The 27,097-nt window shown below is 35.3% G+C and overlaps 1 protein-coding gene across 1 annotated transcript in view; it reads right to left on the reverse strand.

The window, feature by feature from the left end:
• The window catches only part of Usp14 (ubiquitin specific protease 14), a 231,536-nt gene that overhangs the window by 26,537 nt on the left and 177,902 nt on the right, over positions 1-27,097 (reverse strand). The window contains exons 14-15 of the mRNA XM_090410762.1: positions 25,168-25,246; positions 18,468-18,575 (exon numbers count right to left, since the gene is read on the reverse strand). Coding sequence (XP_090266888.1) covers positions 18,468-18,575; positions 25,168-25,246 — 187 coding nt within the window. The remainder of the gene's footprint in view (positions 1-18,467; positions 18,576-25,167; positions 25,247-27,097) is intronic.

Consider the following 27,097-nt stretch of genomic DNA (forward strand, 5'->3'; position numbering starts at 1 on the left):
TTCTCGTTCTTACTTTGAATTAACAATTACATATTTAAATCAAATTCATTGGTGCATCCTGTGAATAAAATTAACAGAAATAATCTTTAAAAGATGTTAATGTACTACTGTGTGTGTACAGTCGGGGAACGTAAGTTTTCTGTGGAACGTATCAATGTAGATACATTCCACAGAAAACTGCATATAAAAAATCGCACAAAAAAGGTCTAACTTATGTTGAAAAATTAGGGATACATTACATAATTTTCTAAAACCATATAAACGGAAGCAATCAATTAAAATAAACCTAAAATCACATTAAAAAAGTTTATGAAAATTCAGGAAAATAAGAATGCCTAAGTTTGTTTTAAAGCTTTATTCATTTAATTTTATTGAAAAGTAACAATTTTTTTTTTTACATTTTGTCATCAGAATTATCATCAATATTAGACAATATTCGGCAACATTTGCGAACTGGTGCAAAATCACTTTCATCACCAGAAGAGATAGTTAGCACATCAGATCTGTATGGTAAAAACAATGGTTCTTCACAAACAGAATTAGCTTCACCCTTGTTAGATCCTGAATGGACGAATTTTAAGAAATTATTCATTCAGAATCTAACATAAGAGTTTGGCTAACTCAGATAATACCTGGTTAACAGCACGCCGTTCTGAATTTTTGTTGTATAGGAAGTTGTGTAATAACATGTAAATCACACTAGAAAAATCTTGTAGTTGAAAACTAAACTGAAGGATTATCGGATTAGTGAATTTGTAATAAGGAAATAGTAGTATAATCTTGTCCCATTAAGCTGTCCTAAACTTAATAAGTCGCCAAAGAAGTTAAGAGTACGAGTGCAAAGGTCGAGTTACATACGCACGTATCGGCCGTAATGCCACAAGCTACAACGTACGAGGAAGATGACGCAAGCGGGATTCCCTAGAATCCTAGCTGCCGTCATCGAACGGCAGCTAGGACTTGGAGGATCATCTTGAGGGCATGAAAACTAAGGGTCGTGTGGAAAAGAAGGGACGAAATATAAGGCAATGCGCGCGATAATGCGAGACTTTTTCCTGTTTGTTCCTGACTTCACCTTGAGGATTCCTGACTGGCGGACGGAGTAGGGATGAGCGAGAGGGTCCCATAATACTGGATAGCGGACAGGCATTCTGAGTAAGCTGAACAAGATTCCATGACGAGCAGCAAGTAAATCTTCGACCCACGCAGAAATTGTGGCGGTCGCCGGATGTCCCACTCAAGTAGGAGCAGAGACAACACTGCATCGAGGCAGCGAAAAGTTTGAGTCCGGAAGAATGTAAAACGGACGGCGTAGTCATAAGCCTATTGCAGAAGCAACCGATCGAAGGAGGACCCGAATAACACATGGCTGTTAACAGACCTTCGGAAAAAGATTGGGTAACGTAAAGACCTTTACTATGCGTTTGAATGAGACAGAATTTAACGTTAGATTATATTAAGTGGACAATTCATAGTGGACTATAATAAGGATTTGTATTTTGGGATGGGGTAATTCTCTTACAACAAGGAATGAGGAGTGAAATTTTAGCTACATGTGACTGAGATTATATATGTATTTGTAATTTTTGTAAGATGATCTATACCAGAATAGTAACGGATTGTGAAATGTCTTTAAATGTAGCATGCAATAAGAGTTTGATTTAGAATAACATAGTTAGCTAGTTTTAATGTTTTATAGTTTGTGTGTGATTAGCAATTTGATCTGTGAGTGTTTTGTTAAATTAGCATTGAGTAACTAACTTAGCAAGAGATTTTGCAAAGCTTAGTATCCTATTCCAATTATAGTTGTAAAGTGTAATTTGTTCCAAAAAACATGTTTTGTTGTATATGCCTGACTCATGCTTGATTTCGAGAATTCAAATTACACTTGAAAAAATTTAGAACCACAGTGGGAGGGAACTTAATGAAAGTGTTTGAGTAATAGATTATTGGCCACGATTGCAATTAGTACCGGTATCTATTTAGTGTATATTAGAATGAATGCCAATTAACCTAGGAATATTCCCTGAATTTGAATAAGCTCATATTATAGGACTTTGGCTGGCGCAGCAATAAAAAATAAATTTGCCAGTGTCCGAAAAGGAAGCATTCCTAGGAAGAGTTGAGTAAGGCACTCTTAAGGAAGAAAAAATTAAATAAAAAGCAAACAAATATATAACACCCTCATTCTGTGCTGATTTCTTTCTTCTGACAATGTAATCAGTGATTAAACTTTGCGATGATGATTTTACTAATTTTTTATACAGCTCGCGATATCCAGACATACAGTTCTTCGGCTCACGTTGGAGTTTAAAGGCTCATTCAGAATTTGTGTCATTAACAAGAAAATGATTTTCCAATTTATTGCACAGTTCAAGAACTTCTTGAATTATATTTGCAGTGAGGGGGACAGGTTTTTCTTTCACTTCACTATCGTTTTCTGGATCTTCGATGATATCTAAAGTTAATCGATATCTAATAATATCATTGTCACTTAAGGTATTATCCACAAGCAATTTGTCTACATCGTTCTGGCTAAATGTATAAAAACCTTCTCCACCAATTTCATGTGCCAAAGTAATGATTTTAGCTGATAACGTAGATGTTTGCAACACATACAGGCCAAGCTACTTTCCAGCAGGCATTTGAAGTTTGGGGTCTTATTTCAGAGATAGCAGATGCAACACGATTTAAGCAGTCCAAAATAGAAAATTTTTTCACTGAAATTGAAGATCAAGGTAGTCTGTATCCAGTTCTCAGATCTAGTAATATTGAATACTTTCCTCACAAGTTTGTATTGTAGGGTGAAAGTGCTTGTTTCAAAACCGTAGTGCCATGATTTTTTAAAAGTAATAGGCCTACAGATTTAAATTTTAATATGAATAAGTTTAGTTTTGGTGTTAAGAAATCTCTTACTGAAGGTGTTTGTGATGCAACAGATAGTGATTCATCTACCTTCAGCCTACAAAGCGATCTCCAGGATGTACAAAAGGAGGGGAAAACTATCAGCACACAGGAGAAAAAGTCTGCATTCACTCGTAAGTACTTATAATAATATTATAAATTTTTGGTGATCAGAATAGGATATGTCAATGAAAATCAGCACAAATTAATTTAATGATGTTTATGTTTAATTGATGTTTAATTAATTATTAATGATCAATTATTAATTAATAATAAAAAATCATTTATTAACAATTAATTAACAATTAATTAATACATTACAAATTAACCAACTTGTTCCATGAAAATTTCAGGATTTGTGAAGTGTTCCGTCATAGAAAAAGTTTGGGAAACACTGGATTACCCTATTATTGGAATGGATTCTCCTTCTGTTGACATGCGCAGAAGTGTCGAAAGGTCTCGTATCTATGGGCATACTATACATAAGTTTTGAAGTTATGCACCGCATAACTTCAAATCCACATAAAAAGAGACCCGAGCGTATATTGTAAACATGTAAGCAACAGAATGAAATTAACGGGTGGGTTAAATCCAACTTACATGAACTTTGTGTTAGACAGAACATACCTCTTATGTAAGTTGGGGTCTACCTGTACTATATCTGTATAGCATAATTGGAAAAGGCAATCTTTATTGCCCAAACGGTAGATTGGATTAAGTGATATCTCAAATAACCATCATCCCACTAAATGGCTGAGCTGGAATTATTTCTCCTGGTGAAGTCAACCCCACTTTCTCAAGATGGCCTGTTTCCACCAAAGTAGCTCTGGCATCAACGAGTATTCCTGCTCATTAAGGATACCTTCCTAGTTGAAAGAAATGCCAACTAGATCCATCAAATCATAAATGACTTTCATCACCCGGTGAAAAATCACAACTTTACTTATTGAAGGCCTGAAGAGGCTGTTGCCATGTTTGGTTCCCAAAGCAGGGGGTTTCAGTTTCTCCCAGTCCTTCAACATGTAATTTGTATAATACCTTTCCAGGATTTGCCATATATATTGCAGAGATCCACTACCATCCCCATTTTCAAGGATACAGCAGTAAAACAGTTCTGCAGGTGGTTGAACCAGACAGTCATGCGTTTTGAAGTCTCCTGATCAACCAGTACATAATCTTCTGCAGTCTACACTAAACGGTCGTGCCTGGACAAAGACATTGTAATGGTATGTGAGAGACACTGTCGAGACCCCATTATGGCATGGAGTTTGGATGTTGTCTGTACTGGCAACAATCCCCCAACACACTACACTTTTTAAGAGATTGAGACAAAAACTCCAGCTTCATTCACAGTCTATGCTGAAGCCTGCAAAGTAAAATCAACATTAACAGGGATAAGTGTCTGACACTAATAAAGCTAAATGTAAAAAATTTGCCACTTGTACCAATGTCAGTTGTGCTTTCTGGTCCTTACGAAAGCTGCTGGGAGCAACTTTTGTCCATCCTTGCTTTCACTTCTTTCATATCCTAATGGCAGTAAGGCAACATTATCTAACAATAAGGCTGACTTCCTGGCATCATTCTTCTCATCCAACTCCTGCACAGATATTGAAGGCAAGTTGCCTCCCCCTTTCCCTGGAACAGTGCATAGCCTGTTTCATCAAAAAGACATCAGAAGAATCTTGAACAACCTGTATACCAAAAAAGACTTCAAGTCCTGATGGAATCCTACTAGTTGTGATGCTGAACTAACACCTATTCTTTATCTTCAGTTGGCATCTGCCCTACGACATGTAAGCAAGCCCACTTGCTATTGCGCTTGACATGGACATTTCCAAGGCATTTGATAGGGTTTGCATTGAGGGCTTCTCAGAAAATCGCCATTTTATGGTCTCCATTCCTCCCTTTGTGGAATTCCCAATTTTCTCTCAGGTCATTCACTACATGTAATGGTGGAAGGTACTCTCTCTTTGGATTTTTCTGTTAATGCAGGTGTTCCTCAAGGCTCTATTATTTTCACTAACTCTCATCCTTATACAGTAGAACATCAATTATCCGACCACTGCTCTCCTCTTCCTCCTCCTCTCACACTCACACACACACACAGAAGAAATGCAGTATCTACTTTTAATGTGCTGGCTGTTATGCTGAACTATTACTCTTTCCGCTTAATGCATTTGTTTCCAATTGCTTATTCCAAGATATATGCAATGCAGCACAGAAATAGGTCTTAATTTATTATTACAGAAATGAAAAATCAAATGTTGGTCTTAGTTGGTGTGTGGACTCAGAACAGTCTCCCATGACCTTGACACATCATTGTTTGTTGGATTATCCACATACAGCACTCTCTGTTGTCCACTGTCTGCATATAAATACAGTAGTAATAATAACCTCGTGTACAGTAATATAATTGTAGACTGTTTCTTATAATCTGGGTATTCTCATGTATGCATGATTATTTGAACCAATCTTGGTCCCAATTAGTTTTTGGATAACCAACATTCTACTGTATATATAAATGGTCTACTCTCACTGACCTCAAACCCTATTCAGTTTTGTTAATGATGGCCCTCTCCCACTCATATGATTAACTTTGCAGTACTCAAACATCGCAAGCTTCAAGATGATCTATAATAAGTATCCTAGACACATATTTTTTATCCCCTCCTGCAGTGGAGGGGGGGTAACCAAAATCTAGTCACATTCAATGCTTCCAAAACAGTTTTGCTTTCCATGCAAAGAACTTAATTCTTCTCCACTTACTTTTGATAATGCTCAAATGAACAAGCAGAACCAGATCTTTCTTCTTGGACTGACTTTTACTTCTAATCTTTCCTGGAATAATCACATCACTTCTGTATCATCATCAGCTTCAGAAAATTTGGCATACTTTTCACTCAAGACGTCACTTCTCTCCTGTCCAGCTGCTTACTCTGTACAAATCTCAAATCCACCCAACCTTGAATACTGCTCCCACATTTGAGGTTGTGCACCTAAAAACCTTTCTAAAAATTCATGGTCACTTCAGCAGAACTAGCATCCATTACACCCCTTATTGCTGATAAACCTACTGGAATACAGACAGCAGCTGCCCAATATCTTTTTACAGTTAAACTGCAGACTCACTGAAACTGTTATTCCCAAGTCATTTATTCCATCTTCCACCATTTCTGTGGAACAGCCTTCCCCATGAAGTATTTCACAAGGTCCACCACCTCCAGCTCTTCAAGAAGAATATCAGCTCTTGAGCTCTGCCTGCACTCAGCATTTATTTGCTATAGGCCCTGTGGCCTCTCATGTGTGGAAGTGAATAAATCCACAGATTCTTCCAAACATGATAACGGTAGGTAATATACAGTTGACTTTCACTATATCAAACTTGTGAAGACCACTATATTGTGAGCCAGATATCTCAGTGTTTCTGATTACTAATATTTTTACTTTCTTCCAGATTTTGTCCTAATTTACCAATCTCCATCACCATGCTCCAGAAAATTCTCAATTTACATCTTTATCCTAAATGATATTGTCCTCTGTATAGATTTTGGTGAGTGTTCACTTTCATATAAAATTTCAATATCTTTATGACTGAGTAGCAAACAGCATTCATTATATTACATTTATGGACTTATTGCCATTTTTAGTTAAATAAATTTAATAAAAGCAAAATTATGTTCTACATTTTGACATATATCAAGGGCACTTCAAATTCTGGAGTATATACATATTTATATATACACACAACACTGCATAAAAGTAACTATAACATACTATTGTAAGCTTACTTGGTGACACAGGACCTAAAATTGTGAATTTATAATGAAAGTGAAAAAACGAGGTGCAATTGCTGGCTTGGTTGGCCAAGTGGTTAGCATATCTGCTCTCCAGACAAAAGACTGTGGGTTCGAATCCCAGCGCGGGCATGGATGTTTATGACTGTCTGTGAAAATACTAGTGGTAGTGGTGGTCGTCAGTAGATGTCGTTGGTGTAGATGAAGGTGGTTGTGGTTGGTGGAGACAGAGAGTTGTATAGTAGATACAATCCCTCGATGAGTCTTTGGACTCCCTGGAGGTGTTATATAATAATAATAATGATAATAATAATACTGTCTTCAAAGAAGTAATTTCTGAATTGGGGTGAATTAATTCATTTTTAAGTTGCTGTTATAATTTATTATTATTTTTTTCATCACAAGAAGTCAGGATAAGGAGTTTGTTAATAAACATATTGTAGCTTGTAGTATTGTGTTGCATATGCTTTTATATAGTGATCGTGTGTGTGTGCACTCTTAAAGATGACCTTGATATAAAGCTTGAAATGTAGAATGTAGCTTTAATTTTACTGATGCTATTTAATTCAATGGTAGTTGATTCTATAAATCTAATATAATGAACCATTATAGAAAAATAAATTAACCTCTAAAAAATAAATTACCGGCCGAGATGGCTGAAATAGTGAGACCAACTTGCACTTCTTATCCATGTTATTCAACAGGTATTACAGAATCGTATCCAGATTTATCTGGACACATATACACACATCCTGGCTGGTTGGGGGGTTAAAAGTTGAAACTGCTCCCAATTAAGTTACTATATCTTCTTCTTCAACCTCTTGGTTCTGTCCACTGCTGGACAAAGGTCTCCCTCATGGTTTTCCAGACCAATCGGTTTTCTGCCTCTCTCATCCATTTCACTCCAGCAACTTGTTTGAGTTCATCCTTCCTCCACCTTCTTCTCGGTCTTCCTCTTCGTCTTGCTCCATCAATTGGTCTCCACTCTGTTATTTTTCTAGCCCATCTCCTGTCATTGATTCTGACAATATGGCCAGCCCATCTCCACTTAGCTCTAAGTGAAGTTACTATATATATATATATCATTAATTTTAAATATGTGATCATGTGTGAATAAAATATGTGAAGATGTCAAATATATCATGAGCAGCGCTCATGTCTTTAAGCAGTGAAAGCCAAGGCAACTTCTATGCTGAGAACTGCATTCTCATAAGCTGTCTGGTGAAAATTTTGAAGTTTCTACATACATTTGGCTTTGAAATAATTGAATCTTTAATATCCAGTATTTCTATACAATCTACATTGCTGAAATGAAGCCATATCTTTCTTTTGATAATTACTGTTATGCACTGACTGGGAGTCCACTTAAGAAAAATATAATTCTCTGACATCCGATTTCTTTGGCATTGAATATGAGTTCTTGCTCTCTTAAAGTTTATACCTGGTCTTTGAAGAGAATCAGTTTAAAACAGCTGTCATACCAGCGAAACCTTTATTAAATGCACTAATAAAAGGCAAATATATGGATGCTTAGGCAGCACTCATGTCTTAAGTAGTGCAAACTAAGTCAATTCCAATGCTAAGGATTATATTTTCATAAGCCCTCTGGTCAAATTGTTATCCTCAATTGTATTCAATAAATTTATCTGTTATATTTTAATTTAATTTAATTAGTTTTAATCCATGAACATTCGACTGTATACATAGAATGATTCCAATTTAAGCATGTACACTACTGTTTTTTGAATTCAATTCCTGCTGTTGTTCGCCAATTGATGTCTTATGATACATAAGATGAAATATTTACATAATAAAAGTTATTTACTGTGGCATACGTGTTATTATACAGTTATGGATACTCCACAGGTTTCACTATATAAGAAGCTACCCAACCATCTCTGCTTTCCCAACTTTGTCGTCTCTACCGCTCTCCTAATACCAATAACCATCCTGAACTAGTCAATCACCTTTCCTTAAATGTTGATTTTCTCCAAACAGTGAGGTCATCTTCCTTGGGGACTTTAATATCCACAACACTAGCTAGCTGCATGCTTCCAACTGCACAGGTCAAGCAGGTAGAGATGCTGAGACTTTTGCAATCACAAATGATCTCATATAAATTGTTCAAATGGCCATCAGAATACCAAACACTTTGGACCTCTTCCTAAACAAATAAGCCATCTAAGTACACCTGTGAATATTGTCTGCCCTTTAGGCAGTTCAAACCACAATGCAGTGCAGATCTCTTCCTCCATGGAGCAACACGTACACAAACACTCACATCCACATGTATAGCATTATTAGAAAGCCAAGTGGGGTGATTTTCGCAACTTCTACTCCTCATTTCCTTGGTCGGATTACTATTTCTGATTACCAAACCTATATGCAGTACCGAAATAAAACTCATCAGCATGGAAACGTGTATACCCTCCTCCATCCTTATGTAGACTTTGGATTTCCATGGGTGTGTGTGTACCAAGGCTGTACAAAAGAAGAGTCAGGCATACCAGAACTGGCTTACATCAAAAACTCCATCTTCCTATACAGCCTACCCAAAGCCCGGAACAGCTGCAAGAAAATTATCACATCAAAAACTGATTTTGAAAGAACTAAAAGCAGGAAACTTGCATCCTACCCAAACAGCAGCCATGACTTCTGGGCTCTAGACAAAGCCATTGAATCTAACTTCTGCCCAACACCACCCACACCATTATTATACCCAAATGGTACTATTGCATCATCATCATCCACAGAAAAAGCCAACCTCCTGGCTTCCTACTTCTCCTCTAACTCTTGCATAGCTGATCGTGGTAAATGTCCAACACTCAATACCACATTTATCTTTCACCAGAAAGAGATCAGAAAAATTTTGCTCAAACTGAATACCAAAAAATTTCCCGGGCCTGATGGCATTCCTCCAATTGTTCTAAAGGTCGTGCTCCCGAGCTGACTCCCACTTTATGCCGCCTATTTATACTTTCTTATTTCACCAGTATTTATTCCATAAGTCTGGAAACTAGCTTATATACAACCTATTCCTAAGAAGGGTGAGAAACCCTTATCTTGAAACTACTCCAATTTCTCTCACCTAAATTCTTTCTGAAGTAATGGAAAGAATCATCAATGACCAACTCCTACATTACCTTGAAGACGCTCATCTAATAAATGACTGACAGTATGGATTCCATCACTGTCGATCAACAGGGGAACTATTAACCTGTGTCACCCATCTCTGAACAAACACCTTGGAAAGGTGTGGTGAATCTCAAATGGTTGCTCTTGATATCTCCAAGGATTTTGACTGAGTTTGGTACAAAGGCCTATCAAGAAAATTCCCATCGTTCAGTATGTCCCTGAATCAAACATCAAAACAATCCTGAACTTGGACAGCAATAAGATGCTAGTTATGAAACACAATTTATTCCTCCAATTGTACTGCAGAATTAAAACCCATCCTATATATATAGTCATGTCTCATACCAAGATACAGTGTCAGAAAGACTTCAATTTGGCAAACTAAATAATTCATAATGAGGTTATAAAGATCCCCCCCCCCCCGACAGAACAGGAGTTGTTCTAGTTTGCATTACCTAAAAGATATGAACTCTGCCCAGGAGCCTATATATTCACCTTTTATTAGTGCACTTACCTACTGAGGGTTCACTTATGAAAAACATAACTCTAACATGGGACTTCCATGGTACTGAATAGAGGATTTTTGCCATTTTATGTTTCTGCTTGCTCTCTGATGAGAATCAACAGTTTGAACCAATTATCAGGTCAGTGAAATCCAATCAGTGCATTAATAAAAGATGAATATAAAGACTACTGGGCAGAGCCCATGTCTTTTAAGTAGTGCAAGCCAAGATAACTCCTTTGCCAAAGGTTATATTCTCATGAACTCCTTGGTAAAATTCAAAACTTTGTTTCATTTAATTTTGCTATAAAAAAAATCACAAATCTTTAATATCCTCATTATATATCATGTCTCGTGTTTCTTGTATGTGTGTGTGTGTGTGTGTGTGCGCATGCTGTTTACTCAAGTTTCCAGGAAGAAAACCCTTGCCATCTTTATATCAGAACAGTGACTTATCTTCAAATGAAAGTTTCTAAGTTTAGGATAGGATTCAAACCAAGAATACATGTTTTTCTTCTGATAATACTACATCAGCACTAAAGGTCAGTGAATTCTTTCATGAAGATCTAGTATGTGTGCCTGTGCAGCATGTGTGTAAATATATATACACACACACACACACACACACACACGTATATAACTGAGCTTGCAACAATTTGTAATACATAGTATCGGCTGATTTGAATTTCTTGGATTCAAGTCTTCCTTTTGTTATGTATCTAGCAACTTGTGGGTACTTTAACTTACTGTTACCTATTGATGTTTAGTAATTTAATAAAAATATAATTCTCAAGATGAACTGCACAATAATAGTCTATTAATAGTCTATGTGTAATCAGAAGTGCTTAGGATAAATGAAGTCATTAATATGGTGAGTGAAGTTAGTAATCTGGTATGTTTTTTCATTGATTGGAGTTTGGTATATGCATCGAGTTAGGCCTAATTTACATGTGCATGACAATTATTATTGTCTAATAATTAACTTAAAAAAACTATTACTAAATTATAAAGATGGAAGCTCAGCAAATCTGTTTATAAAGGAATAATCACCGTATCGATGTATTAACCGTTTTTAATGAATTACTTTCTAGTGAAACTTGTGTAGATGTTATAAAAATAATCATAATTTAAAATTCTGAATATTTTTACATACTGTTTATGTTAGTATGCTTATTAGTTTTAGTTTCATAACATGCATTGTCGGCACTTGCGACGTGCCCGTTACTGAAATTATTTTGTCAAAGTGATATGTAAAGCAGTTAAAAATTTATGTACTTACCGGATTTTGAATAGTTGTGTTACTTTAAACAATTTTTTTGTAGTTTAAAATATTAAGTGTTGTGTTTTATGAAGACATTCTCTTGTCGCTAACGGAGACAACGTGTCAGCCATTATACCTAGCTTCTTGCTTGCCAGTTTCAAGGAGTGTGCATGCTCGCTGAGAAGTGTGATATGTGATTGACAGCTGACAAAAAGCGTTCGGTATCGTAGTAACGAAGAGAAAAATAAGAGAGCATTCGGAAAGAAATGAGAACACAGGCCGGCAGATATTTAGTTTCGGGGGAATTTGAGTTTTTTTTATGTGACAGTTGAAAGAAAATTAATAGTAGATTCCAAAAAAGGAATCGTGGAACAATGAAGTTTTAAGGTGGAATAAGTATTGATAAATAAAAGGGAAATATTGCTATAGGCATTTTAAAAGGAATATTGGAGGAAACGCTAATTGGAAGATTTATAGTAGAATCCAAAAAGGGAATCGTAGAACTGTGAATTCTTTTAAAGTGGAAGAGTTAAGACTGTCAATAAGCATTAGTGAATAAAAGAAGAAATTGCTATTTACGTTCTAAAGGAACGTTTGAGAAAACTCTCATTAGGAAGTTTCATCTGTATTAAGGACGCCGGATCTAACTATTATTTCTACTAAAAAAGAGACAGAATTGAGTTAGGAAGAATTAATGTGTGCTACATGTGAAAATGAAGAATAAAGTCATATATCTTTGGAAAAGGGACTTGACAGAGAAAGAAACTGACTATGAACATTTTGTCATTGTGCAAACAAAGCGTTTAGTCTAGTCTTAAGTGTAAGTTTATTTTTAAAAGGCCTTGGATCCAATTAATTCTGTAGTTAGTCATAGTTTTGTAAAAGTCGTTTGAAGTGTATATATATATATTGTTTTTGTTTTATTAAATCTGTTTATTTTGTATTTTGGTCTTGAGTCAGTGATTTTTTGGATTCTGAAAGAAATACTATGGAGGTCATTGTACCAATCAGAGTGAACCCTTTTGCATATAATATATAGGTACACTCGGAAATAAATTAAAAATAATTGTTGAACAGAGATCATTTCTATATACAATATTAAATTAATCAAAATCCTATATTTAAATAATTGGTGGTTGTAGTAGGGATGAATCATTTGGATGAGAACAAAGAAAATGTCAGATTGGAAGGAGAATAAAAGATAACAGTGTGGTAGAAAAATAGTGTATTGCCCAGGCATGATAACGATGAAGTGAGGTGGTGAGTAAAGTGATGAATGCTATGTTAGCACAGCTATATGAGGATTAAGGAGTACATTTTGTAAACATGTGGGATGAATAGAACCGTATAAAGAAGATGGGCTGCATTTAAATGGTTTTGGTGGTTGGCTGAAGAGATTGTTGCTAGAAGGAGAGGTAATGAATAGATGTGAGGTGGTGCAAGGTGAATATGAAAGAGCAAGAAAGGCAGAAAATAGAGAGGTGAATATCATGAATGAAGTAAATGAGAGGAATGAAGCACAACACAAACAGGGAAACAGATGGGGATCAGGGTGGATAGGGAGATACTTTATGAAACGTGGAAGCTAAATTCAGAGGTGAATGTATGAGTGGATAATAAAGAATTCGGAAGTTAATTCAGAGTTAGTGGATAAAAAAGGGAACAGATGGCCTGGGTTGGGAGGAGAGAGTTTGGGTATGAAGAAAGTTGCAGAATCAGAGTTAATATAAAGAAAGGGACTGGGGAAAGTTTTGAAGTGTCACATTAGAGAAGTAATGTTTGTAGAACTTGTACAGCCAGAAATGATTTCTTATGTTTGTTTACTAATGCCAGAAGTATTCAAAATAAGGGGAACAAAATTGATGCAAAAAGTATGATTATGGAAGGATGGCACTGATTGGTGAAAAAAATAACTGCTGAATAGGATATAGCTGAAGCATTTAATGAGCAATTTATAAAGGCATTTCATTCTTGTGAATGTGAACATGAATGTAGTGGGGAAAGAAGGAGGAGGAAGAACTGTGAGCAGGAGGTATACGAGGAACTGAATAAACTTGATGTTAATAAGATTGTAGGACTTAATTCTATTTCACCACACGTTTTGAGGGAATGTTCTAGGGAGTTAACAACAGCTTTTTACACATCTCTTGCACTGGGCCAAGTTCCAAAGGAGTAGAAGAGAGCAGAATTGTTCCAATTCATAAGAGCATAAGAGAGAGGTGATAAGACTAAGGCTTTGAATTATAGGACAGTCTGTGTGTGTGTGTGGAGTTGTGGTTAAAGTGTTAGGTAAGTTAGGACCAAGATTCAGAATTGGGTTGGCAACAGAAAAATATTCTTTGGTGGCCAGCGTAGGTTTATTAAAGGAAGATCGTGTTTTAGAACTCCGCTTACTTATTATAATGTGACAAATGCATTGGATAAGGGTGATGTATACACAGTGGTATATTTAGATTTTGCAAAGGATTTTGATAAATTGCCACATGACAAGTTGGTTATTACCTGGAACAGATGGGACTAAACAGTAGATTAGTACGTTGGATTGGAGACTGGCTGTCTGATAGGTATCAAGCAAGTTGTCTATGGAGGAACAATATTCCAGAAGAGGAAAGTTACTAGTGGTGTACCCCAAAGGTCTGTTTTGGGTCCACTGCTGTTTAATTTGTATGTAAATGATATTGGGAGATGTTAGAATTGGTGATATACAGTTGTTTGCAGATGATGCAAAGTTGGAGAGAACTATCAGCAGTAGAGCAGATGACATGGCATTGCAAGAGGACTTGAATGCACTGGCTGAATGGGTAAATGGGTGGGGAATGTCAATTCAATGTTGCAAAGTATAAGGTTTTGAAATTTGGGGAGCAAAGATAATGTAGAGTACACAATTGGAAATATCTTGGAAGAGGTAGAGGAGATGAGAGATCTGGGAGTGATTGTGGACAAGGCTAAAATTGTGAGGACAGCACAGTGGATAATGGGAATGATATGGAAGGCATTGACTTGTAGATGTAAGGATGTTATGGTTCCCTTGTATAAGGCTTTGATCAGGCCACACATGGATTACTGTGCACCGATTTGGTCAACTGGTTTTCAGAAAGATGAAGAAGTATTGGAAAAGGTCCAGAGACGACCGACTAAGGTAGTCTCTGTAATGTTGAGTATGAATTGCCTATTCTGGCTTTACTAATCTTTCAATCTTGCAGCTGGTCTTCCTCTCTCTTTAGTCTATATTTATCCACCTCTTTTGGTAGCCAAGATCTTTCCATCCTAAATATATGCTCTTTCCATTTCTTTCCATGTTTCTTGATCTTTTTGTTTATGTTGTAAATATCTAGCTCTCTTCTGATATCTTCATTTTTTATATGGTCCAGTTTTGTGCATCCTTTAATTGCTCTTAAAAATCTAACTCCCATATACTTTTTTACTATTTGCTGGCGTATAAGATGCACCCCCTTTTTTGTACACATTTTTTTATGAAAAACACCTTATCACTGTATATTATAATGAATTTACAGTATTCAAATATAAAGTAATAAGTAGGTCTACTTTCAACAAATATCTAATCTAACGAGGAAAGACCTTTTAATCTTCTCCATCAAAACCCAGAAATTCATCTCCAGAGCTAAATGAAGAGACATTCGAAACCTCTTCTAAATCAGAATCTGAATCCTCATACAACAAATTGTCCTCTGTACCATAAGTGCATTACTAATGCCACACTTCATAAATGATTTAACCACTGTCTCAGTTTTTACAGCATCTTCCTCCATCCATCCAACCTTTTGAGTGAACATGTACAAATACTCCTTTAAGCAGTTTTTCTTTGGGTAGAGTCTTCCTTTCAAAAATCAATAGTGGCGGCAATTTTGTCCCTTCAGCACAGCAGAATAAAACAACCATATAGTGAGTTTTTTCGTGAACCGAAAATTTAAAAGTAACATTTTTTGTGTGCTTGGAATCTACATAACTCGGAAGAGAGAAAATGTTCAGAAATGAAAGTAATAAAAAACTGAGTATCAACATATAAGATGCACCCTGTTTTTCAGACCTGTTTTGAAAGAAAAAAGTGCGTCTTATACACCAGTAAATACGGTAGTTTTAATTTACTTTCATCTTTCTTTAACAGTCCATGTTTCTGAACTATACAATGTTTTTCTTGTTTGTCAAACTAGTCACACTATTCTCAGTCATTCCCCCCCCCACACACACACTTTTTGTCATGGCAATCTGAATTTCTCATTTTAGTGCAAGTAACCAAGCTGTCATGTAATCACAACAGCACATATAATTTCACTGACTCTTTATATTCAATTTCATAAAATAGCAATTCTGCTAAGCAGCTGACACCAAATCCACTCAAATTTTTTCTATCCTGTAAGTACAGATAATCTACAATCAAAAACATTCTATACATTAGTATACTGCACACTAATCCTGCAGAGCCTACAGGTTGAATCATTTGCAATCATAGTTCTTCATATCAGATAACTCAGGTCATACCATAATAAAAGACTCACAATCTTGACTCTTTTTCTATTCTGTCACATTTATTAATTCTTTCATGTATTCTCTCATAACCATTATTAAATCTTGAATGAAAGGTTTAATTTTATTGTAAAAATATTTCATTCAGATTTAACAGCTAACAAAATTTCCGGAAGAATACTTGTATATAGGCTTAGGTGAAATTTAATAAAAAAAAAAAAAAAAAACGAAATAGTCATATAATTGTAAATTCTCCTATGTATTATACTGTCCTTGTAAAACACGGGTTGAAATTCAGTGAAAAAAATGTTAGCATGAGAAAGTTAGATCGACATATATAACGAGATAATCGGCTTATAAACATAACCCGAGGCAGTCACATACTCGAAGACTAAGTTGCGCGCGGGAAGTCCCCATGGAGAACTCAGCAAGGAGAGAATGGTACAGAGTGCAAGAAATTTAGGTGTGGGCGGAAAAGGTGACGTGGTAGGGAGAACAGCTCAGGAAGGACATATAGAGCTTGGCGACACCAACTCGGGGCTTTTTGCTTTTTTCTCCCTTGGATTCCTGTTCCACGGAGGAGGAGTACATGAGCGCATCGAGAAGAACGATGTCCAGTGGCAGCTATGCGGCCAGATAGCGATCCAGTGCGAGCATAATCATTGGTATGGCAGAAAATTCAGTGCAGACTGAAACAATATGCAGAACCACGTGGACCGATCCTGGCAGAGCAGCTTTGCCCACATCGGAGAAGGCGATTCGCGATCGTATTCGCCAGTTTGTTCTGAAGACAGCAAAACGTAGGAGAAGGTAACAAGCCATGTGAATTTAATGAAAGATTGAGAGAGAAGACCAGAGAGATCCAGTTACTCGGTAATGTAGGAACTTTTTAATTCCTTTGTATACTAGAAATAGAAGACAATAATGTGCGGATATGCTCAGTGATTGGACTTACATAAATTGAAACAGGACTTTAGAATCTAACCAACCTGTAAATTGTATCATGTCTGAGAATGAGATATTGTATAGTGTAGAATTAATGTACTAATGTATGTCATAGCCTAGTATATCGTGAAATTAAATAAGGTAAAGGCTTGTATAGAATTATCAAATGTTGTAGGAAGGAGTTGGTAATTTAAATTAGTTGCAGATATTGTCTAATGTTGAGAAAGATTAGGAATATTAAGGTTATGCCTGTTTAACCTTAATTAAGGTTAAACAGACATAACCTTAATATTAAGGAATATGTCTGTTTAAGAATATTAAGGTTATGTCTGTTTAACCCATTTAACTTGTAGGAGAGATTTAGCTTAATTAAGTAACCTTAGTAATTGTGTATTGTATTAGTGTGATGAATAAACTTTTTTTTACCTAACAAATTGCTTGATCTGAAATCGCAATGCACCACTCATTAAAATAGAACCTGAGCGAATCAATAGTCAGGGATAGCTACGACTGCAGTAAGGGAAAAATTTAGACATATAAGGTTTTGTAATCGGAAATATTAATTGCTTGATTGTCGATAAGTGTGTCATTCTGAGAATTAACTCCCTAGCAAAGAAGCTTCTCTTGTCTAAGAATTTGGATGGCAAAGCTTCAACAAATAAATTTTTCCAAATTCTGATACGGAGTTAATCCCAGAATTGTAACAAAGAATTTTGGCTCTAGCCTGAAGCAATTTCTTTGTCCACTGAGTTTTGCACACGCGAGCAATTATAGTAGTGGTCACAAAGTATTTAGAAATTAACTGTAATTAATAGAGATAGCAAGGTAGAAACAAGCTCGAGAAAACATATTAAGTATTAAGTATAATCACTTAACTAGTACAATAAGTAAGGTTTGTATCTAACAATTTACAATAACTACGATATAAATACACAATGACGACACAAAAAAAAAAAAAAAAAAAAAAAATTAACACCATACTTTCAAGCTGTTTGTTTCATCAAATGTAATCATTTTCTCTAGTTGTTCTACATGGTTGAATATATCAGTACATAAAGTTATGATCATGTAAACACCATGAAAGATGAAAGATTAATAAAACGTGCTTTCAATAATACTGGAAAGTAAGCAACAGATCATATCTTTCAATTCAGTTATATTAACTGTATTAGAATGCAGAAAATGTAGGAGTTGGCATATTAAAAACCTAAAAAAAAAAAAAAAATAACATAATTTGGATGAAACTAATAATGAAATCTGGACTCATGCAGTATCCTGTATATTCCAAGAAATTATTACAGTCATAATAAATAAAGCAAAAGATGCAAGGCATCCGTTACTTGTAGCACGCAAATTTGCCATGCCGTTTTACCAATTAACAACTGCACAAATACAGGACCACAGTCTCTTAAATGAACCACTTATAAATGAAGAAACTTACCATCCTTTCGACGAATCCAAGCCACATAGTGCCCACTAGAGCTGGAACGTCCTCTATGGGTAAGGACAGATATTAACTCATAGTATCCACTGTTATTTGATCCAGGATCTGTTATCCATTGTTTTAAAAACATTAAAACAACTGGTTAATAATATTTTTCAAAACAATGCCAAAAATAATAAATCAGTACATGTCAGTGTTATAAATTCCATTGTTAAACCATTTATTGATTCAAGACTGGAAAAATTTTACATTGTTTTAATTTAAAAATAAGTTTTTTTTTTTTTTTTTTTTTTTATGTGGCTTCCACCTATGAAAGGTATTTGTAAACTGTAAACCTATAATGCATTTGTACCATGGGTGGGCTAAAGATTTCATATTTGATTTTTTTTTTTTTATTTAATCTGGAAACTGTTCTAATTATGACTGGTATCACTAGAAGAATGTGACTATATGAACTGTTTTATAATTATCTAATCAACAGGCTTTTGGAATAGAACAATAATTTGTATTTTGTTAGCCACTGCATGCTTCATGAATCCATGTTATTTTAATTTCAATAGCATGTTTGCATCCATACTTTGCTGATGTTACAACACATCATGGATGGTTGAGTAACTAAAGATCAAGTAACTTTAGAGTGTTACAAGTTATTTAAATAAACTGGGTGGGAAAAATTTAGATTGCTTGCATGTATTTACATGAATTTTTAAATAACTGCAAATTTCATTGTCCAGTGTGAGACTAATACTTTACTTACTAAAAGGCTGAAATGGACTGAAAAAGTTGAATTCAACGTCTAGATTAGAATTCCTAAATTATTTAACCCACTATCCACTCTGGGTATGAATATACTAAAGATCTGCAATGTTTTGTGGATGGAATTTGCATAAAAATACAGCATTATTAATATGTTAGGCATTAATACTCTGATGCATTATCTTATTATGCTCGAATGTAGTCAAGATGCATATATCGTAAATGTTTTCATCACAGTAAAACACAGCTGCTGCAGTTACAGCCTTAAACCAGCTCGAAGAATGAACTCCAATCTGGGATAGGATGAAGGGAGCTTGCTGTTAATGTCAGTTCTAATGTTTCTTTCTGATTGACAATAACAGATACATTGTGAGGTGATTCTACTTTAAGCTGTTCATATTATCTTTCTGTATAACAAAAAAGATTTTTCCTTCACAATACAAAAATTTATTCATCTGATATGGAAATATCCTTACATGGCAGAATAATATCAGTTGAGATGGACAGACATGGTTACCAAATCATTTTTCAATTATGCAATTTTAATAAATTTCATATTAAACTATTAAATGAAGCAGTATTACATAATGATCTGCCATTTATTATTATCATGCAAGCTCCTTGATGGATTCAAGGACTCATCAAAAAGAAGGTTTTTTGAGGATACTTCTTAACCACATTCCAAAGATGAGCCTGAGTAGTTTTCTCTATACTTGGAATGATCCTCTTTTATCCTTTCTTCTGTCTAGCACTCTGTAAAGGCTGCTACTCTCTGTCTGTCCTCATATGTCTTCTCCACTCTTGTCTGTCCTCATATGCACAATTTCACAGGCTGAATATCATTACCCTCTGTTGGATCCTTTCGATTTTCTCATCTCACTGATCCCATGTGACCATATAAATAAGGAAACATACATAACCATCATCAAGTCTTTCCATGCCTACTGGCACATAAGGCTGCAATGCTGGTTTTCCATCTGCCCCTGTCCCTTGCAGCTGCTCTTGCTTCTGCCCAACTCACCCATCTTGCCTCCTTCATTTTGGATTCCATCATTCTTCTCCAAGTTAATTTTGGACAACCTCTAGAGCATCTTCCTTCTGGAGCCCAACTTAGTGCTACTTGGGGAATTCTGTTTATCCCTATGTGAAGAACATGTCTGGTCCATTTCCATCTTCTTAGGCAAATCTCTTCATCTATTGACTTGGAGAAGGTTTTCTTTAAAAGTTCGTTAGTAATTGTATTTGGCCAGATTTTTAAAATTCTTCTTAAACACTTGTTTTGCAAAATGTCCAATTTATTACTTTGTGCCTTGGCAAGTTTCCAAGTTTCAGACCATAGTAAAGATATTTTAATAAGATTCTAGAAGTTAAACAGTCACTTCACTGATATACACATTCTTAGATGTTATTACTAGATCCAATATTCTTGCAAAATGAGGTCCCTTATAACACTTGCTGCTTAAGGTAGTTATCCCTCAGGAATTTACAGTTCTTTTTTTGTCTTGAAAACCTTCAAAGAAAACCTTCTCCACAGAAAGATTATTGAAAATAAAATAAAAGAGTTTGAGAACAGGAATCAAACCTTGGAGATTCAGTGGCAAACTCTGAAGAAAACATTGATTGATTCTGCCAGAGAGGCATGTGGTGAGGTTGTCTGCAAGGATAAAAAAGTCAGAACTCCCTGGTGAACACAGGAAATTAAAGAGGCAGTGAAGGAAAAGAAGAAAGCATATCAAAAGTTCCTGGCAAATAAGTCAGCTTTTACTCTTACAGAATACATAGACAAATGTAAGAAAGCTAAACAGTGTGTAAAACTAGCTAAACAAAAGTCATGGGAGAACTTTGGCAAGAATATAGAAAATAAATATCAAGAAGGTGGCAAAATATTCTGGAGGTTGTTGAAGAAGCTTAGGAATGGAGGAAAGAGTGCTGTAAAAGGAGTTAGAGATGATAAAGGTGACATGAAAACAGGAGAAAAAGATATCCTTGAAGTATGGAGTAATTACTTTGAAAAACTGCTAAATGAAACAAGCAGTGATGACAGCATAGTGATAAAAAACACTGACCAGGCATGCAGTCAGGAATACATATCCATACCTGAAGTAGAAAAAGCCATCCATGGCTTGAAATGTGGAAAGGCAGCAGGAGTAGATGATATTCGACCAGAAATGCTGAAGTATGGTGGTATAAAAGTCTTACAGTGGCTGCACTGCACAGTTCAGAAAGCCTGGACAGAGGGACGAACTCCCGATGATTGGAGTAGAGCTCTCATAGTACCCATATATAAAAAGGGAAATAAAACTGAATGTGAGAATTACAGAGGTATTTCCCTACTGAGTGTTCCTGGCAGGATCTATGCAAGTATACTTGAGAAACGGTTGAGAAGAATTGTGGAAGAAAAGCTTGGTGAAGAACAAGCTGGATTCAGGCCAAATAGAGGCTGTCAGGATCAGATCTTCACTTTACGACAAATAGTCGAGAAAGCATGGGAATACAACAAAGATCTGTATTTAAGTTTTGTCGATTTGGAAAAGGCATATGACAAGGTGCCAAGAGAGAAGCTATTCAATACGCTGCAGTTATATGGTGTCAATGGGGCATTATATCAAGCAATACTTAATCTTTATTTGAGTTGTAAGTCAACAGTTAGAATTGAAGGAAGTACAGGAAGATGGTTTAATGTTAAATCTGGTGTGAGACAAGGATGTACATTATCCCCTCTGTTATTCATTATCTATATGGATCACATTATGAAGGAATGTGGTATTAAACATGATATCAAAATTGGAGATGTTAATGTCAGCTCTTTGCTTTATGCGGATGATGTTATACTTCTAAATAAATCCGCTACAAGTCTGCAAGATTCTCTGACTAAATTGAATAGCTGTTGTAATAGATATGGTATGAAGGTCAGCAATAAAAAGACAAAGACAATGAAAATAGGCAGAATCATTGAAAATGTCAACTGTGTTGTGAATGGAGAACCTGTGGAACAAGTAAAACATTTCAGCTACTTAGGCACGATTTTTACTGAAGATGGTAAATTAAATATAGAAATAGACAACAGAATCAGCAAAGCTGGTATGGTGGGAAGTCAGTTGAATAAATTCATATGGAATAAGAAAGAAATTAGTCGGAACACTAAATTAGCTGTATACAAGACAGTGTTCAAACCAATTTTAACTTATGGATCTGAGAGCTGGCTCAGAAGTAAAACACTTGACCAAAGACTAGAGACCGCAGATATGAGAGTCCTGAGAAAGATTATAGGCGTGAACAGATGGCATCAATGGCAGTATCATATTAAAAATGAGGATATTAGGAAAGAACTTGACATTGTCAGCATCCAGGAATGCGTTAGCAGAGCTAATCTCAGGTGGTATGGTCACTTAAATAGAATGGGAGCGGAAAGATTAGCAAAACAAGTGTTCTCTGCCAGGTTGGCAGGAAAACGACCCAGAGGAAGACCAAGATATAGGTGGATTGATACGGTACAAAGTGCCTTAGACGATAGAAATATAAGATCTGATAATGTTGGAGTCTTGACAAGTAACAGACTGATTTGGAGGAAAATTGTAGATAGGAAGTTAGTAATGATGTAATTTTTTCATGTAGTACTGTCATATCCTGTACACCCCTTGAGGGTACATTTCAGGAAATTGATGACGATGATGATGATGATTTTTTGTCTTGAATGCTTTCACTTCCAGTTACAATTATTACCAATATTCCTTGATCCTTTCTATCCTGTGTAACCTCTCTGAATACACTGTACCATTACAAACATTTTATTCCTATGAGGATATTCATCTTCTGTTCTCCAGGTCTCACTACTGCCAATAAATTTTAAATCTTGAATGGTTCAAATAAGCAGTGGAAAATGGTACTCTGGAGCTTCAGTGATGATCAGTTTAATACCTCTTGCCTTCAAATTGGGATGCATACAGATGACGAATTGCAATAGAGATAGTGTGCACCCCTGTCTTACACCCGATTTTACATCACATCTTTTCCTGTACTTCCTTCATTTAACTGCTGATTTACAACTTAAATATACATTAAGTATTGCTCTGTATAATGTCTCATTTACACTATATAATTGGAGTTTTTTTGAATAGCTTTTCTCTTGCATACACCTTATCATATGCCTTTCTCTAGATTTCCAACACACGTTTCTGCAGAAAATTACTTTACAAAGAAATTACTAACTACAGCATACCATAGAAACATGTGGGTTAGAATGGTTTAATAACTGTTTAGATACAATATGCTTTTACACTTATCAAAATTGAGTTATTAAGTACAGTACTTTTTTTTTTTTTGCAAGAAATATCCAGATAAAAATTTGTTATTTGAAGAAATTTCATAAATTATGACATATAAGCCCATTTTTGCCTTATATGTTCAAAGAATATTCAGGTGAATGATATATCACGATAATATAGTTTAGCATTATTGTGATAATAAGATTACATCTGATGATTTTTGGTATGGCTTTTTCTTGGTCACAATTCAAAATTATTAGCCAAAACTGTCTAATTTTGTCACAACAAACGATCTGCCTGAAACCAAAACTGAAATTATACAAACATTTTAACAGTGATGCTGAATATCAACTTTTATTAAATTCTGTTGCAGCAATAGAGGAATTACTAATATCATTTCCAACGATTTTACCAAAATGATTTGGATATTGTCTTATGTACATTATAAATCAAAATTTTATTCCATTCCATTCAGCCAGAGTAGAAAGAGTTACTGAAATATAAAACTGACACATTTTGTCCTTTTGCTTCTTTACAAATGATACAATGAAGACAAACATTAAAAATGCTTGACTTTTTTTTAATTTTATTTATTTATTTATTTTTGTAAGCATTCCAAATACATCAGATCCAGAATAACTTGCATATGGTCAAATAAGTACTTACACATTTTATGAAATGTATCTAAAAAGCGATACAAATACACATAAATTTATTACTACCATGTTTATTTATTTGTAGTAGTAAACATAAGTTGATTACACTGCGACATGCAAATAGAACACTAAATTCATTTCTGGACTGCATAGTGTATATACCACTGAGTACAAAGATATATACAGATTTTAAGAAGTACTAGTTACTTAGACTCATTCTTTTGTGCATCTGCAATTACTGTTGCAGATTGATTTGGATGCATTATGATTATTATTATTATCAATGTCTCATTGGTGTTAAGACAATATCCACATACAAAATAAATAAAAGTCATACAGAACCAAGACAGGTTATAATGTGATGATTTCAGGTTAGGTCTTTTCTTTTGTAAATTGTTTTATTATTTTATTTTGTTTTTTTAACTCTTGGATTTGCAATTAGATTCTGGGTCACAGTGACAGACCCAACTCTCATCACGAGTAATAGTGCTTTTGAAAGACAAGGAGGCTGCCTGTGACTGACCTCTCAAGATCTGAGCAAATCTTTAGTTTCAGATTTGACCTCCCTCCCACTTTTCTCTTCCTCACAATTAGCTGCTAATATTTATGCTAATCAGCTAATGCCTTTTAACCCTGTCTAGCTTTTGGAAACTGAATGAGCAGTTCAATCTCCACCAGAGATAGCCAATCAGAGATAGCTGGCCGATGACTACCACTAATTAATTTAGTGATAATCCACCACCAAAGGTATCACTGAACTGACACCCTCCTGAGTACATATCAAGAGACTGATAATGCTCATTATTTTATAAGGGGAAAAAAAAGCAAAAAATTGAGGGCCCTGGATGTGTTCATGATTTTATGAATTATAAAACAACAGCCAATATCTTTTTCAACATATTCTTGTAAATCAGCAAAATGTAACATCATCCTTAGAAACTAAAAGGTCTAAGAAATGAAACCAAAGAAAAAATAGGTAAAATCAAGAAAAATATAAAATACTCTAAATTTTATACTAACCATCTGAAAATGAATAAGGATGATATTTCACCTCTTTGGCAGATGAGTCACTGACTTGTTCCTGAAGCATAAGCTTTGCCTGCAAATATAGAATAATGATTGAAACAGAACTCAGTACAGGACATGAGTATCTTTATACTGTAAAATTAACCATAAAGTACAAGGGACATCATCAATTTCATACTGCAACAGTAGCATAAAATTAGCAAAGAAATCAGATCTGAAAAAACATGGTTTACTTAAATTCCACAAAAGAGCAGGTATTATTTAATGCTACAACAACATCCACCATTAGTATTATTATAATACAGGCCCCAGTTGCTTAGGCATCAAACTCAGATAACTTGGAAGAGAACTACACATAAAGAATGTGGAGAATTGAATGGAAGGCCAATCATTGCCCTCATGTGGTGCACTCCATTATTGGGTATCCAATGGGTACTGAAGGAACAAAGATGAGTGGACAATTTAGGACTTAGCCAACCAAATTAAATTATACTTGATAAGAAATTAAATTTTTATTTAATCCTTTATCCAAGCATAAAAAAACAAAGTTTGCATGTGAAGTATCTTCATGACTAGGCTACTTGTATGTACAGGCTGTTGACCTTATATCAAATGCATTAGTATCACACAGTGCATAGCATACTTCCTTCGGATGTATATATTGGCATGCAGGAAGAGTCACTACCCAGACTGGTTTTGACCTTTATTGAGGTACTGTTAAGTGAAGGGTACCCAAAAACTCAAGTGATATACAAGATCACTTGAAATCTCACTGTGAGATTTCAAGTGTAGTAGTAGTAGTAGATGAGTTTAGTAGTGATTCTTTCTGGTTGAAAGAACCACTACTAAACTCATCACTCCTGACCTGAATTACTTCAGGACAGGAAACTCAGCAATGACTCCACCCAAGTAACACACAAAACCAACCATCAAGGTAGAGCCATTCCACACTACTTCCCAAGAGGTCATCACTGTGAAAGCCATGATGCTAAGGTCAAATTAATGCAGAAATAGAGCCTCTGTTGCTCAGTCGGTATAGACGAAGCCTTTTGGTCAGAAAGACCTGGGTTCGATTCCTGTCAAAGACATGAGGAACCTTGGTCAGGTCTCTTTCGACTAAAGGTGAATTAATCGGTATCATACAGGAGGTAGGGGTTTTTTTCACCAGGAAACTCAGGTTTTCCATCCCCCAGAACAGGCAAACCAGCTCCATGAACACCACAGATCTAGTTATAAAATACATACTTAATCCCTCATTAGGAGGGCTCAACCCATTCTAGGAGAGGGGGAGGGAGAGAAAGGGAAATCCTATACAAAATAAATAAATAATGCAGGAATCATATGTTTTTCCACATACAAATAGCAAAAAGGTGTATCCACTTATTAGAAAAATACTCTGAATCAGAGTTGTAGAAAGATTTTCATTTGATTTTAAAGTAAATTATCCTTGTCAAGAAATCATATTCTTGTTTAATCCTTTATCCAAGTGTAATAAAAAAAAACTTTGCATGTGAAGTATCTTCACCTGTATACAGAGGCGGTTGAATTCACATTAACAAAGGCCAAACTGGTTGCAGTATAGCAATGTACAGTGCAAAACACACATCCAAAAGGAGGTGTGTTTTGCATTATGGGATAGTATGCCAACTGGCTCTATATGCAAGTAGCCTAGTCATGAACATATTTCATGCACAAACTCTGTTGGCTTAAAACTGGATAGAGGATGAAACAATAATATAATTTTTTTCTCAAGTATAATTTATTTTGTAATCAAGTGAAAACCTTTTTTACAATTAGCACACCAAAATGGAGAGAGAGAGAGAGAGTCACTAGCATAGTGCATATCACAAACCATATTGCAGGTCTTTGCGAGTCTTTTATTATGGTGAATATCAGTAATTTTCATAATTATTTTGATTATATC

The sequence above is a fragment of the Typopeltis vanoorti genome, chromosome 20 (genome assembly GCF_054136105.1).
Source record: "Typopeltis vanoorti isolate ZY-2024b chromosome 20, IOZ_Tvanoo_1.0, whole genome shotgun sequence".
Classification (NCBI taxonomy): domain Eukaryota; kingdom Metazoa; phylum Arthropoda; class Arachnida; order Uropygi; family Thelyphonidae; genus Typopeltis; species Typopeltis vanoorti.